Here is a 14,897-nt window from a genome sequence, read left to right as displayed (position 1 = left end):
TAATAGGATAATCCGGAAACACCGGGAATGAATGACAGTAGGAAGAGTAAATGAAACAACAATAAAAGCTAAAGTAAAACAAAGGCTAGAGCAAAACCTGCCAAAGGCCGTCTTCTGTGGAGGGTGCACGAAGCACAGAGGCACAGCTAAGCTCCCCGAGAGAGGAACAGCGGAAAGCAGGTGAGTGGGTCCAGATGCCCTCAGTCCTGAGTGCTGGTGGAGGATGCTCTCGGCACAAGCGTGGTGGCGAGATGTAGGTGACCCGGCGCCAGGCAGAGGGCAGCACACAGTCCAGGGTGAGTGTGACCGTCTCACGGCGTGGCAGGGAGCTGGTTCCCATCTCCGCTTTTGTTCTCCTGGAGGCGCTGAGCATGCTCTGCTTTGGATAGACTGGGAATTTTTTGTGTGCCTTTTTCCCTCTGGCAAGGGTCCCAGCTCAGCCTTGGCTACATCCTGGCTACTAACGCAAGTCCCATTGCCCTGGGCCATCCAGACCGACAGAGGGCAGACATCCGACTGACTGCTGCAGGTTTCCCAGCATGAAGGTCCAAGTTCCCCAAGCTCGCTGGTGCTGCATTCCTCAGGGCAAGGCAGCGGGAAACAGTCTGGCTCTTTGTGGGAAAGAGGCTACTCCTAAACTTGAGAGGGACCAGTATCTAGAACCAGAATTTAATTCAAATTAATTCTGTCCAAATGCCTACATTCTTTTTATACCACCACACTCAGAATAACAAGAGGAAAAGTTTGACTGAATAAGTGATATTGGGATGAATAACAATTTGGAAATAAGTTTAAATAACAATTTGGAAATAAGTTTAAACACCTTACACCATATACAAAAACAAACTCAAAGTCAGGAGTTAAATATTAATGTTAGGAAAACTAAAATAAATTATAATTAGGCTATCAGAGATTTGACGAAACAACTGTCTAAAATCTGAAATAGTTAAAATAATAAAAGAAACAGATCAATAACTTAAAGTTTACATGCAAAATTAAACATCAAGATAACACAAATAGGCAAGGAACAAGAACAGATTTAAAGAAGAAAACAAATCATAAATGAACACTCTGAAAGACTTTGAACTTAAGTACAAAATAAACATTAACTTGTACTATTTTAAAATACTAAATTTGGACAAACTAGTAAAGTGATAATAAATAGTAATTTCTTATTGGGAAAAAAGTTTGACAATTTGTATTATAAATCACAAACAGTATACTTCCGGGATTTTATCTTAGGAAGTTATTTAAATAAGAAAAAAGCCAGTTGAAATGACAGCATACTATGGAAGTAAAGAATGTGGGCTTTTGTGCTTTAAAATATCTGATCTGAAACCCCGGCTCTGGGACCTCTGTAGTGGTCCAGTGGTTAGGACTTTGCGCTTTCACTGCTGAGGGGCCCAGGTTTGATCCCTCGTGGAGGCATTAAGATTCCACAAGTCATGCAATGCAGCCAAAATAAATAAATAAAGTAATTAAGTTCTTTAAAAAAGATCCTATAAGAAAAGCAAACTAAGATTATTCACTAGAAAGCTGCCACAAAGCACAAAAACATTGTGATCAAATATCTTGCCATAAGTGAAAAAGCCCCAAACAATTGGTTTATAAGACAAAAACATAAAAAAAGACCAAGCACAAAATCATTTTTAAAAGGAAGAAAAAAGAGAGATGGGGCGGGGGTGGAGGGGTAGAGAAAGGAGAAGAGAGAGGAGGCGGAGAAGCAAAATGCAGAGTGGGGAAATGAAATGTTATTTGGGAGAACTTAAGAGAGAAGCAGGAAAAAACAACCATCAAATAAATTAAGGCACACTTCCAGTTACAAAATAAGTCTGGGGATGTAATGTACAGCATGGTGACTATAGTTAATAATACTGTATTGTATATCTGAAAGTTGCTAAGAAAGTAAATCTTAAAAGTTCTCATGATAAAAAATATTTTTAACTCCGTGCAGTGACAAGGTTAACTAGACTTACTGTGGTGATCGTTAGTAATGTACACAAATATCAAGTCGTGATGTTGTACACCTGAAACTAACATAATTTAACATGTCAATTACATCTCAATTTTAAAAATGAACTTAAATTTTTGGAAAAAAAAAAGAAAGTACAGAACAGCACAGAAGAATCTGATAATGCTGTAAATAATATAAGTGACAAGGGGTCAGGAATGAGAAACTGAACAACATGAATGGAAATGTAGAATTGAAAAGGAGTCTAGAGGAAATGACAGATAGGGAGGGCTGGTGAATGAGAGCCAACATGCACATAATTGGGAAATCCATAAAAGAAAAGGGAAATAATGTGCGGTGGAGATGCCCTGCCCTTGAATGCAGGTAGAAACTATGCTTTGCTTCCAGTCAATAGAATGTGACACAGGTGAATGGATTTCACATGTAATTAAAATCTCAAATCAGCTAATTCTGAGTTATTTAAGAGATTATCCTGAGTGGGCCTGATCTAATCAGGTAAAAGATTTTAAAAAAGAAACTGGTGTCTTCCCTGAAGTCAGACACTTTCTCTTCTCCTGTCCTTGAAGAAGAAAGCTACCAGGAGTTCTATCACTGCAAGGGAATTATTCTTCTAAATACCAGTTGGGCTCGGAAGAGGACTCAGCCTTGGAAGAGGCTATGAACCCAGCTGACACCTTCACTGTAGCCTTGGGAGGTCCTGCTCAAAGGCTGCAGTTAAGCTTGCTCAGACGCCTGGACCACTGAAACTGTGAGATAATAAATACGCTGTGTTTTAAGTTACTAAATGTGTGGTAATTTGTTACACATAGATAATACATAATGATACAATAATAGATAATGGAAGAGGAACATTATTTAAAGATGTAATTGAAGAAAACTTTCCAGAAGGAAAAGCAGATTTGAACTTACATATTGAAAGGACACACCAAAACTCAGGAAAGAAAGAAAGAGACAGAATGTCAATAAAAGTACATCATCTAGTAAGATTCCTGACCTTCAAAGACAAAGTGGGAATCACTTGGAAAGCCAAATAAAATGATCAAGGGCATTTATAAGGGCACAAAATCAGGCGCTCCTCAGACTTCGCCACAATAACATCAATGCTAGTAAACCCTACATAGAGTCCTTTTGAAGAAGAAAATATAAACCCAGAGTTTTCTTCTATGCCAAACTGTGTTTGAAGTATAGAAATAAGAGATAACAGACTGGACAATGCAAGAACTCAGGGAATATTATTTTTATCAGTCTTTCTTGAAAAAATACATATAGGATAAACTGCCAACCAAGAGGTGATTTTAAAAATATGGCAAATAAACTGACAATAATCCTTTAATATGACAGCTGGATCCAGAGACTGGATTGAACTCAGGTTCTATCCTTTTGGGATGACTATGCATGGTAGTATGTTCTTTCAACATGAGACTTGTGTCTGACTCTCTTTTTATGATCTTAGAACAAACCATTAATCCTTAAAGCTTTTTTCTATTCATTTAGAATTGCAAAATGCTGGTATTCTATCATTTCATTTTCCTTCATTAATTGTAGTGCCTTTTATAAATAGACATTTTATCTATTATTTGGTTATCTAATGGTACAGTTCATACAGCAAAGACAGGATAAGTGCTAGATTCTCTTGCTCATTCTTTTTAAAATCAGTTTTTAAGATAAGTAACTTATTATCTGAAGGTGACCAATTTTTTAAAAATATTATGAATTCAAGGATTTAAACATATTTCATGGTTTTTTTCCATTGCAATTATTATCATTATAGAAACTCATCCTTGACTCACAGTAGCCTTTTTGAGTCAGCTCTCAATTCCTCTTGACATCAATCTAATAGTTTTTGATACCTTCTTTGTAATTTAACACTAAAACTTATTGTGTACATTTCCTGGCTCAGAGCTGGAACTGGCCATTTCTCCAAGAAGTCTTGGGTATAAAAACAGATTCTTTGAAAGGATTAATGAAATAAACAAGACTCCACCAAGATTGATTGAGGAGAAAAGTAACAAATACACACATGTACATGAAAAAACTAAAAGGGAATGTACTTGTGATTACAACGAAGATTTTACAACTGATTACTGGATGCTCTGGAAGAAATATATGTTAAAAGGATATCTGGATAATAATGGAAATTTTTTTAGGAAAATAAAACTTGCCAAAACCAAGTTCAAAAAGGATAGGAAAATGAAGCAGACCAATTTCCCTAGAAAAAATTAAATTATCAAAGACTCTCTCTAAAAGCACCAATCCTGGTATATTTTTCAGTGGAATTCTCCCAAACATCCAACTAAAGATACATACTGTAACTTTTTTATACAAACATATTTAAACATACATATTGTATACAAACTATTCTAAAACTTTTAAAAGGACAGTATAACTTTGATACCCAAGCTAGATAAGGATAGTTCAAGAAAGGAAAATAATGGTTGACTCTCATTCTTAAACATAAATGCAGGAAGCCTAAATAAAAATAATAGCAAACTTAGTTAAGCAATGTTTGAGAAGAAAATCATCATGACCAAGTAGGATTTATCACAAGAATGATGAATCGTTTAACACGAGAAAGCATATCAACTCAATTTACCACATTAATACATTAAAGGAAATCAAAATGTCACATATCAGTGCTTCTTATCTATACTGTACTGGAGGTCTTAGCCAGTGCAATAAGATAAGGAAAAGAAGAAGTATTCGCAAAGGAAAAATGCAGGTGGTCAACAGGCACCTGAAAAGATGTTCAACATTACTAAACATCAGGAAAATGCAAATCAAAACCACAATAAGATATCACCTCATACCTATCAGAATGGCTAGCATCAAAAAGAATGCAAGTAACAAATGCTGATGAGAATGTGGAGAAAAGGAGCCCTTGCACACTGTTGGCAGGAATGTCAATTGGTGCAGCCCCTGAGGAAAACAGTAGGGAGCTTCCTCAAAAAATAAAAATAAAACTAACAAGTGATCCAGCCATTGCACTCCTGGGTGTATATATATATATATATATATATATATAAAGTGCTAATTCGCAAGGACACGTGCACCCTAATGTTTACAGCAGCACTACTTACAATGGCTAAGATTTGGAACCAATGTAAGTATCAGGCAATAGATGAATGGATAGGGAAGACACACACAAAGGAATACTACTCAGCCATATAAAAGAATGAAATACCTTATATGTGCAATCTAAAAAATATAAAAAACTAGCAAATGTAACAAAAAAGAAGCAGACTCACAGAGATAGAGAACAAAGTAGTGGTTACTGGTGGAGAGAGTGAAGAAGGAGGGGGCATTAAGTGGTACAAACTATTATGTACAAAGTAAGTTACAAGGATTTATTGTACAGCAGAGGGAACATAGCTAATACTTTATAATAACTATAAATGGAATAGAACCTTTCCAAAATACTTAAAAATAATTTAGGAATGTTAAAAAATACAAAATATAAAAGATATAAGAACAACAACAACAAAAAAGAAAACAGACTCAATATAAAGATACTGTTCTATCCAAGTTAATTTATGAACAATGTAATTCCAATTAGAATCTCAGAGTATTTCATGGAACTCGATAAACTGATTTCATAATTTATAAAAAAGAGAAAAAGGCCAAGAATAAACCTAGTGGCAGGAAAATGGCCCCACAGAGGTGTTCACATCCCATTCCCTAGAACTTGTGAATATGTTATGGAAAAGGGGAATTAAGCTTGCTGATAAACTGACTCTGAGATAGGGAGATCATCCTGGATTGTCCAGGTAAACTCAGCATGGTCACACGGCCCTTAGGAACAGAGGAGCAGGAGAACCAGAGTGAGTAGTGCTTGACCTGATACTGCTCACTTCGAAGATGGAGCCAAGAATGTGAGAGGCCTCGCACGGCTGGAAGGAGAAAGGCATGGATTCTCTCCTAGAGACTCCAGAAGGGAATGCAGTCCTGCCAACGCCTTGATGTTATCCCAGTGAACCCCGCGTCAGATCTCTTAACTACAGAACTGTTAAAATAATAAATTTATGTTGTTTTAAGCCATTAAGTTTGTTACGGCAGTGGTAGGAAACAAATTACAATAGGTGAGATGGTTTCAAAACAACAAGGTAGAAGAACTTATCCTACCAACATAAAGGCTTATTTCAAAAATGTAGAAATTAACATAGGATAGCACTGGCATTGGGGTAGGAAAAGACCAGAGAGTCTAGAGACAGGCCACACATACATAGCAACTTGATAAATACCCTTATGGATCACTGGGAAAAGAATGAAGTACACTATCAAAGATGCTTGGACAACAGGTATTTTAGTAAACTGACTACAAAATGGCTAGAAATTCTTCTGTGTTCATGTTCCTTTTCAGGAAACATTAATGCCATAGCACTCAGAGTCTTAGCTCCACCTATAATGCACTTTGGCTAATGGGATGTTAGCAAACATAGGTACGCAAAGGCTTTCACCGTGGGATTTGTCCTGTTTGGCAAACTGCTGCCAAACAAAGCAGCCCAGGGAAGCTTCCTGAATGATGAAAGACACATGTGCAGTGAGGATAAGCCTGCCACCCCTGGGGATATGCAGTCAACCTCCAGGGGTGGAGTGACCTCACTAACTAGCAACTGACCACAGATAATGAAACAGCCCAGCTGAGCCCAGCCTCACAGGATTACAAATTAAATAAGTGGTGGTTGTTTTAAGTCACTGAGTTTTAGAATGGTTATTGATACTGCCAAATTTAATTGATATAGACATATTATATATCATTTGGGGAAAAAATACTGAATTGGTACTTGTCATTATATATAAATATCAATTTCAGGTAGGCCATGAAGCTTAAATACATATATATATTATATATATATATATATAATATTTATAACATATATATATATATACATTTATATATATATAAAACCTAAACTTTTTAATGAAAATTCAGAAAAACATTCCTTACAACTTCAGTTTAGGGAAAGTTTTTCTCAAGCAAGGTACAAAGAGTATAAAACATAAAGGAAAGGAATTGTCAGTTGTGGGAATTCCCTGGTGGTCCAGTGGTTAGGACGTCACACTTCCACTGCAGGGGACGTGGGTTCAATCCCTCGTTAGGGAACTAAGACCCCATAAGCAGTGCACCTCAGCCAAAAACAAAAAAAGAAAAAAGAAGAATTATCAGTTGTGACCACACACCAAAAAACCACAGAATTCTGTACCTCAAAAGTAACTGTGTGCTATGTGCTAAGCTGCTTCAGTCCTGTCTGACTCTTTGCAAACCCATGGAATGTAGCCTGCTTTCTCTGTCCATGGGAGACTCCAGGCAAGAATACTGGAATGGGCTGCCATATCCTTATCCACAAGGAACTATAAACAAAGTTAAAAGACAAAGAATAAGTATCCAGAATATGTTAAAAAAATCTATAAAATAAATAAGAAAAAGATAAACAATAAAGAACAGGACAAAAGATATAAACAGGTAATTCAGAAAAGAAAACCCAAGGATAAATCCAAATACATAACTGTGTTAGGTAGTTAGAATAGGAAAAAGGAGTCCAGAATGGCGGTGGCTAAAAGACAAGGAAGGGAAAAGCCCTCAAAAATAGAACAAAGGAAGGTCCGAGGACGGGAGTGAGGACCTCAGGTAGAACAAACAGCACTCCTGGCTAGCCCAATTTACATAGGGCAGGTCCAGGGGGACGAAAAAAACATATAAAAAAGAGGAGCCAAAGGGCCGGGGGTCTCTCTCTCGCTCGCTCGCTCTTCTCTTCACGTCTTTTGGGTCAGCATGCCCTCACACCTCGAGGATGTATTTTCCTTTATTTTCTAAATAAAGCTGAGCTGTAACAACGAGTTGTAACACTGATCTGTCCGAGAGCTGTAACACGTTCTGTCCAAGGGCTTTAATGTCCGTCACTTCAAATTTTTGTTGTGACGAGACAGAACCGAGGAAATCACACACTCCCCTGACATCTATGGTGCCGTGACTCAGATGTAACCTGGCTGAAACAACCTGGGCGCGGTCCCTGCAAGGAGGAGGCCAAACACAGCAGGAGCCCAACTCGGCGAAAGCTCCCACGGTGGAAACAGAACGCAAAGAAAACCCAGTGCAGGGGAAGTCCAAAGAGGCCCATCGTGCTGGAAACCAGGACAGTGAAAAACGAACTCAGCAGAAGGCTCACGCAGCTCAGTCTCAGATTCCAGAAGACCTCTGGTGAAGGCAGGAGGTCCTCGCTCCAATGACTGGAGGGACATATGCCTAACAAAATCTTAATTCCTTTACAATCTCTTGTTTCTTGTTTCCTCGAACCCCCCGCAAACAGGCGGGCGGCAGTGGGCGAAACTGAGGGACTCTGGAGAGGTTACTCCTTAGTATGTCCCAAAGGCTCCACTATCTGCTGGGCCCCAGTAGCTGTTACCCAAGCCGGTGGGGGTTCTTCTGTCCTTAATTTTCTTTGTGCCAAGAATCAGGCCAATGAAAACTGTGAGCACAGGTCAGGTATTTGGCAGATTTTCCGGCAGGCTATGAAGGGGATTCCTTGGCATGTTTTCCCCACTGCTTTTTCCTCCTGTCCTTCAGCTCCCTCCCGGGACTTGAACCCATCCAAAACCCATGATGCCTGGCTTCAGGACCTAATGAAGCTCAGGCTCTGATGTCTCATCGCAAAAATTCAGCAAGAGACACAGTGATAGGTAAGAGGTGGATGTGTTAGGACTCAGAGAGAAGTACTCTTCAGGGTGTCAGGTAGAGGGCAAATGTTTCCACCATGGAATGTGGCCTGGCTAGGTTTTGCAAGCGGGGTGGATTCATATGCTAATGAGTGGGAGGATCATCCCTCTTTTGACAGTGCCTTGGAACTGTCCTGCCACTTCTGGGTGTGTCATTTAGCTTACAGATTGGGGACTTTTTTAAAAAATCCATTTATTATATACAATATTAAGGCACAAATTTAAGCAGCAAAGGATAGGAAAATCTTTGGCTGACCAACAGGATCAATATTTGCTGTAGGGGACACACCGTCTTCCTGAATTTCCCTGCTCTGTACACAGACCGATCCAGCCGTTGCAGCTCTGGGCTCCCCGCCCCCCAGGACAGACTAGCCATACAAGAAGATGCCAGAGGGGATTAAAGTTTACTTGAATTTGACTTGTCATCTTGGACCCAATTGATTTTAATTGGCTTATGTTATGCCCTTGGGCTATGTCATTCTTTCAAAAGTTGTGCCGTGCCCCCTTCCCTCCTTTTCCTCAGCCCCATCTGGGCCCACAGTGTTGCCTCTACAATCTTCTGGAGGGACAACCAGAAAATAGCAGGCTCTAGGGAGGGAAATACTGTATAATATCCAATCCCTCTAGATACTCAGGCCTTCATCTTCCACGTTTCCTACAACATGTGCAACACCAGCATCTCTCAGTGACCCTGATAGAGTGGGAGACAGGCACACAGTGCCTGCTAGAAGTCCATCAGCGGGCATCCCTTCAGAGGCAATTGGGCTTCCAGGGATAATGCTTGCCACTTTGGGAGTTAGCCCTGCAGGCCGTTTGGGCCCAAACCCTTACCACCCTTCTCCTAAAGTTACAAACATACCCCTGGATCAAATCTCCACTCCGCTTTTATGGGACATCTGTTCTGTTGCCTCTTACCAATGTGTTCTTAAGCCACTTACTAACTCCTACAACCAGGACCCTACCCCCTTGTAGGCAACATTGCTCCACACCGCCTATTATTACAATTTTCTTAATGCCCCTGGGCTTCCCTGGTGGCTCAGAGGTTAAAGCGTCTGCCTGCAATGCAGGAGACCTGGGTTCGATCCCTGGGTTGGGAAGATCCCCTGGAGAAGGAAATGGCAACCCACTCCAGTATTCTTGCCTGGAGAATCCCATGGACAGAGGAGCCTGTTGGGCTACAGGCCACGGGGTCGCAAAGAGTCGGACACGACTGCGTGACTTCACTTCACTTAATGCTCCTAACAGGACCAGATAACCCACTCCTTTGTCATTACTTCTGTTGTTATCTAAAGTGGGTCTATGACAACGAAATGTTTACCACGGGAGACACCCTAACCTGCTCTTATGGAGGACTAGGGAAGAAATCAGTGACTTACAATCCCTTAGAGCAGTAAGAGGATAAGACTTATGACTGTTTCACTGTTTCCCAGTCTCAGGGCATAGGCTTGGATTGCTTTACATCAGGTTATCTATTCCCATCTGTGGTGAACAAACTGGCAATAAGTCAAAATTACAACCCCTTAATCCTACCCACACTGGTCATGCTATAGACCTTGGGGATGCCCAACTCCAATCTGGGGGTCCCAGGAGGTCAACCTGCCTTGACCTGCTTATGGATCTGGTCCTCAAAAGGTTGTCACACTTCAACCTGCTCAGGGCTCCACCAGTCCAGGGGTCCCAGGAGATCGTCACGCCTTGACCTGCCCAGGGACCCAATTCTCAGGAGGCCGACCTGCCTCAACCTGCCTGGGGATTCAATCTCCAGGAGGATGTCACGCCTCAGCCTGCCTGAGGATCTGCACCCTAGCCTGGGGATGCCTGGCTCTCAGGTTGCAACAGTACTGGGTAGGATAAGCTTCACCCCTAAGGAAGTCCACCCATGGAAATAGAAGGAAGCCTATTATTTGTGGGACAGTGCCCAGTCTCAGCAATGACTCAGGAGCCCAACAAGAACCCCATTGCCTTGCTGGAAAGGCTAAAAGAGGCCCTCCAAAAGTTTACCAATCTGGACTTTGACTCTTATGAAGGACAGGTGATTTTAAAGGACAAATTCCTGACCAAATGTGCATCAGATATCAGAATAAAGTTACAACAGCTATAGCAGCAGGACCCTGCTGCCTCTTTAGATGAGATGGTCTAGACAGCCACCAATACCTTTTATAACAGAGAACAGGAGAAGGAGGCCAAGGCCCAGGAGAGGGAGAAAACGAAAGAGACGAGGCATGCCCAGATGCTGGCCACCTTCCAGGGAAGCCCTATGGCAAACCCCGAGTCCTTGAAGGACAAGACACGAGGCAAATGCCTAATCTGTAGATAGGCGGGGCATTGGGCCAAAGAGTGTCCAAACCGTGACAAGTCTCCTAAAACGGCTTGCTACAAATGCCATCAACTGGGACATTGGGCAGCACTCTGACCTTAGGACCCAAGAGCCTCAAGGTCAAGTGCCAAGCCTTCCCTGTTGATGGTTCAACAGGACTGAAGTGGCCCACCCCAGCCAGCTCAACCGTCACAGATAACCATCATGGGGCTGGAGCCAAGGCTGGAACTGGATGTGGCAGGTAGGCCTGAGAATTTCTTGCTTGACACAGGGGCTACCTACTCTGTCCTGACCTCCTACTCTGAGCCTTCTCCCAAACCTGTACCATTTTGGGGTGCTACAGGAAAAACAATTAGAAAAAAATTCACCTGAGCACTTTGTTGCTGGAATGGACAAATATTTTCCCATTGGTTTCCAGTGGTCCCTGACTGTCCTCCTCCCTTATTGGGAAGAAATCTCTCCCTGCCTTCGAAACCTTGCAGCTATTGCAGTCCTGATAGAAGATGCTTTAAAAGTTAGTTTGGGGCCAAACTAACTATTTTTACCAGCCACCAAGTGAAACAACTCCTAAATGGGAGAGGCCATTTACGGATGTCTGATCAAAGAATCCTCAGATTATCAAGCAGTGCTAATGGAAAATCCAGGCCTCACTATATTCCCTTGTGAGGTTCTTAACCCAGCCACCCTCCTGCCTACCCTCAACGGCTCTCTCCCCTTTCACTCTTGCCTAGAAACCTTGGACCACTGGACAAAACCCTGCCAGGGATTGCTGGAAGATCCTCTGACCACTCCTGAGGAAATCTAGTACACTGACCCTTGGAAGGAAAGTTATGACCAACCTAGATAGCATATTAAAGAGCAGAGACATTACTTTGCCAACAAAGGTCCATCTAGTCAAGGCTATGGTTTTTCCAGTGGTCATGTACGGATGTGAGAGTTGGACCATAAAGAAAGCTGAGCACTGAAGAATTGATGCTTTTGAACTGTGTTGGAGAAGACTCTTGAGAGTCCCTTGGACTGCAAGGAGACCCAACCAGTCCACCCTAAAGGAGATCAGTCCTGGGTGTTCATTGGAAGGACTGATGTTGAAGCTGAAACTCCAATACTTTGGCCACCTCATGCAAAGAGTTGACTCATTGGAAAAGACCCTGATGCTGAGAAGGACTGTGGGCAGGAGGAGAAGGGGATGACAGAGGATGAGATGGCTGGATGGCATCGCCGACTCGATGGACATGAGTTTGAGTAAACTCCAGGAGTTGGTGATGGACAGGGAGGCCTGGTGTGCTGCGGTTCATGGGGTCGCAAAGAGTCGGACACGACTGAGCGACTGAACTGAGCAGAACTGAAGGACAGAAATGTCTCCTCCCCAGGGAAGGCGGAGCTAGGAAGAAAATCAGAGAATACAACAATCCCCAAAACCCTGCCTCCCCAATGAATATTCTACCCCTTCATTTCTACACTCTACGAACCAGCCTGCCAAAGAAACTCAGTGCAGTTACTCACCTGAGACTGCCTGCTCTTGCCTTGAGGGCATCCTTTCCCTTAAATAAATCCTCATTTTGCTTTCATGACCTCCCTATCTCATCTCTGAATTCATTCTGCAATGAGACAAGAACCTACTTTCTGATAACACCGCTAGATAGATACGCATAAAAGTTCACTCATATGGACAAGAAGACATGCAAGAACATTCAGAGAAAAATGCTTATGACACCAAAAAGCTTAAAACAACCCAAATGCCATTACCTAAAGAATGGACATGTGAGAATGATAAACACTGAAGTCAAAGTAGCAGTTACCTCTATGGCACAGGGCAGGAGATGTGATGGGGGAGGGAACACAGGGGGCTTCGTTCTATTTATAATGCATTTCTTAAACTAGGGCTGGGTACCTGGGTGTCTATTAATCTCTGTTCTTATTCAAGTGTCTGAAAGATGTCATAAATGACATTAAGTATATATAAATATATAAAACATATAAAATAAAAAATATAAATTATGAATGTATAAAAAAGAAAGTGAATAAAACAATACATCACAGCTAAGCTCCAAACAGAAACTCATAGGTCATGATGCAGAAAAAAGTTCAAGGGCTTGCGTTCCTCATCATGAAGATGTCCCTCACCCTGGCTTATACCTCAGTTCAACTCCAAACCCTGGGAATCATTCAGAGTTTACCCTGGAGCTGACACAGACTAGATTAGAAGCAAAACAAAACCATACAGGGACTTCCCTGGTGATCCAGGGGCTAAGACTCTGTGCTCCCAATGCAGAGTGTCTGGGTTCAATCCCTGGTCAGGGAACCAGACCCCACATGCCACAGGAAGATCAACGATCCCATGTAGCACACCTAAGACCTGGCATAGCCAAACAAACAAATGAAATAAAAGTTTTAAAAAATATGATACAATATAAAAAGTGAAAGGAAGGGGCTCAAATGAAGGCTGGTGGTAAAACAAGAAACAAATGAAAACAGAAAACATTTAAACACTGATAACCACGTTTCACAGGTGATGGCTGCTGAACCCCTAGCCCAACTGTGGAGTTCTAGCATATGGAGACATTCTATATGATGACTTCTAAGCCATTTGAAATAAATCACTTATGTCCTCACAGCATGACCTATAGTTGTCACCATTTCTGGAGCATTTTCCACAAAATAGACACCTTATCAGTGATCTAATAATTGCTGATGTCAAACCCCATATTTGCTTTAAAAATAAGACAAAAAAAGCACACAGCGGATGAAAACAAAGCTCCTTCAGTTTCTGCCCCAGAGTGCTTCCACTCCAGTTCTGGGTCTTGCTGAGTCTTACTGGCATTAAAAAGCAAAGCAAAGGTGAAGAGCCTGCAGACCAAGGGCAGGGATCCAACCATTCTCTAGGTCACACAGTAACTGGGAGAAACTCCCAGTCCCTGTCTGCCAGTAACAGCCATTAAATCTGGCCCTGCTGGTTCAATAATGAAGTTGCTTCTCACTGGCTTCACTTCAGACCTATTTTTGAGATTAGGTACAGTTCATAAGCTTAATGAGAAGCAAACAAAATTAATTTAACCTGCTTTCTTCAAAGAACCATTTGCTGTACAGTTTTCAAGTTTGGTTTAAAAAATAGTGTTCTACATAGACTTCCTTTTGGGTTGTTGTTGCTTTTGTTTGTATTTAAGATACTCAGTTTCAGTTTCTCCTCTGTTTCAGTCAATTTTATTTTATTTTCAGCCATTCTATAATGCATCATAAATAATCCCAATTCATTTCTTCATGCAATAACCAAACACTTCACATTTTGACAAAATATGCCTACAAGAATATTTCTTACAGGTTCAGTTAGTGTTATGCTTTCCAATAATCACATGGATTTTCAGTGTCCTTGTTAGTTTACTGAAATTAAGACACAATATCATAATTCTGGGGCCTAAGAAGTTACTGGGCTTCCCCGGTGGCTCAGTGGTAAAGAAGCCACCTGCAGTGTAGGATCTCAGGTCTAGAACTCACAAATAGAGTAACTAGTATGAAAACTCTGATGACTGACCCTGCTCTTTGGAGAGCATGTTATCATTACTCCAGCCTTTTCTTTTAAAAAACAAACAAACTAGACTTACTCCTCCTTTGGCCTCCTTCCACCAATAAACAAGGCAAAACAAACAAAATTTCAATGAAATATCCAACAAATAAAATTCCATGCCTACCACCAATTTAAATAATAAAGAACATGGTTAATGCTTACAGTGTCTGCATACAGGCCTTGGATAAGTTACTAAAGAATCCTGGAATCTGCTCACTGCCATTGGATTGAAGGCAGTTGCTCCAAGGGCCTGTAAATCTTGGAGGGAGACTCTCAGTACTTCTGCTGAATCATCAGACCCAAGTTCACCGTGGAACGTTACACCCTGTACTCAA

General features: G+C 41.3%; 1 protein-coding gene across 4 annotated transcripts in view; it reads right to left on the bottom strand.

Moving 5' to 3' along the window:
* Positions 1 to 14,897, bottom strand: part of BTD (biotinidase) — a 42,516-nt gene that overhangs the window by 24,444 nt on the left and 3,175 nt on the right. Inside the window, exon 1 of one of the 4 annotated variants that reach the window (XM_043474776.1) lies at positions 14,725 to 14,816. The exons of the other annotated variants lie outside the window; for them this stretch is intronic. Within the exon in view, the coding sequence (XP_043330711.1) occupies positions 14,725 to 14,735 (11 nt within the window). The 5' untranslated portion in view covers positions 14,736 to 14,816. Of the gene's footprint in view, positions 1 to 14,724; positions 14,817 to 14,897 lie in introns of those variants that run through there. 4 annotated transcript variants of the gene reach the window in all.

This window comes from Cervus canadensis, chromosome 7 (genome assembly GCF_019320065.1).
Source record: "Cervus canadensis isolate Bull #8, Minnesota chromosome 7, ASM1932006v1, whole genome shotgun sequence".
NCBI classification, from domain to species: Eukaryota; Metazoa; Chordata; class Mammalia; order Artiodactyla; family Cervidae; genus Cervus; species Cervus canadensis.
The sequence above is the reverse complement of the archived record's forward strand: the minus strand, read 5'-3'. Positions and strand labels throughout refer to the sequence as shown.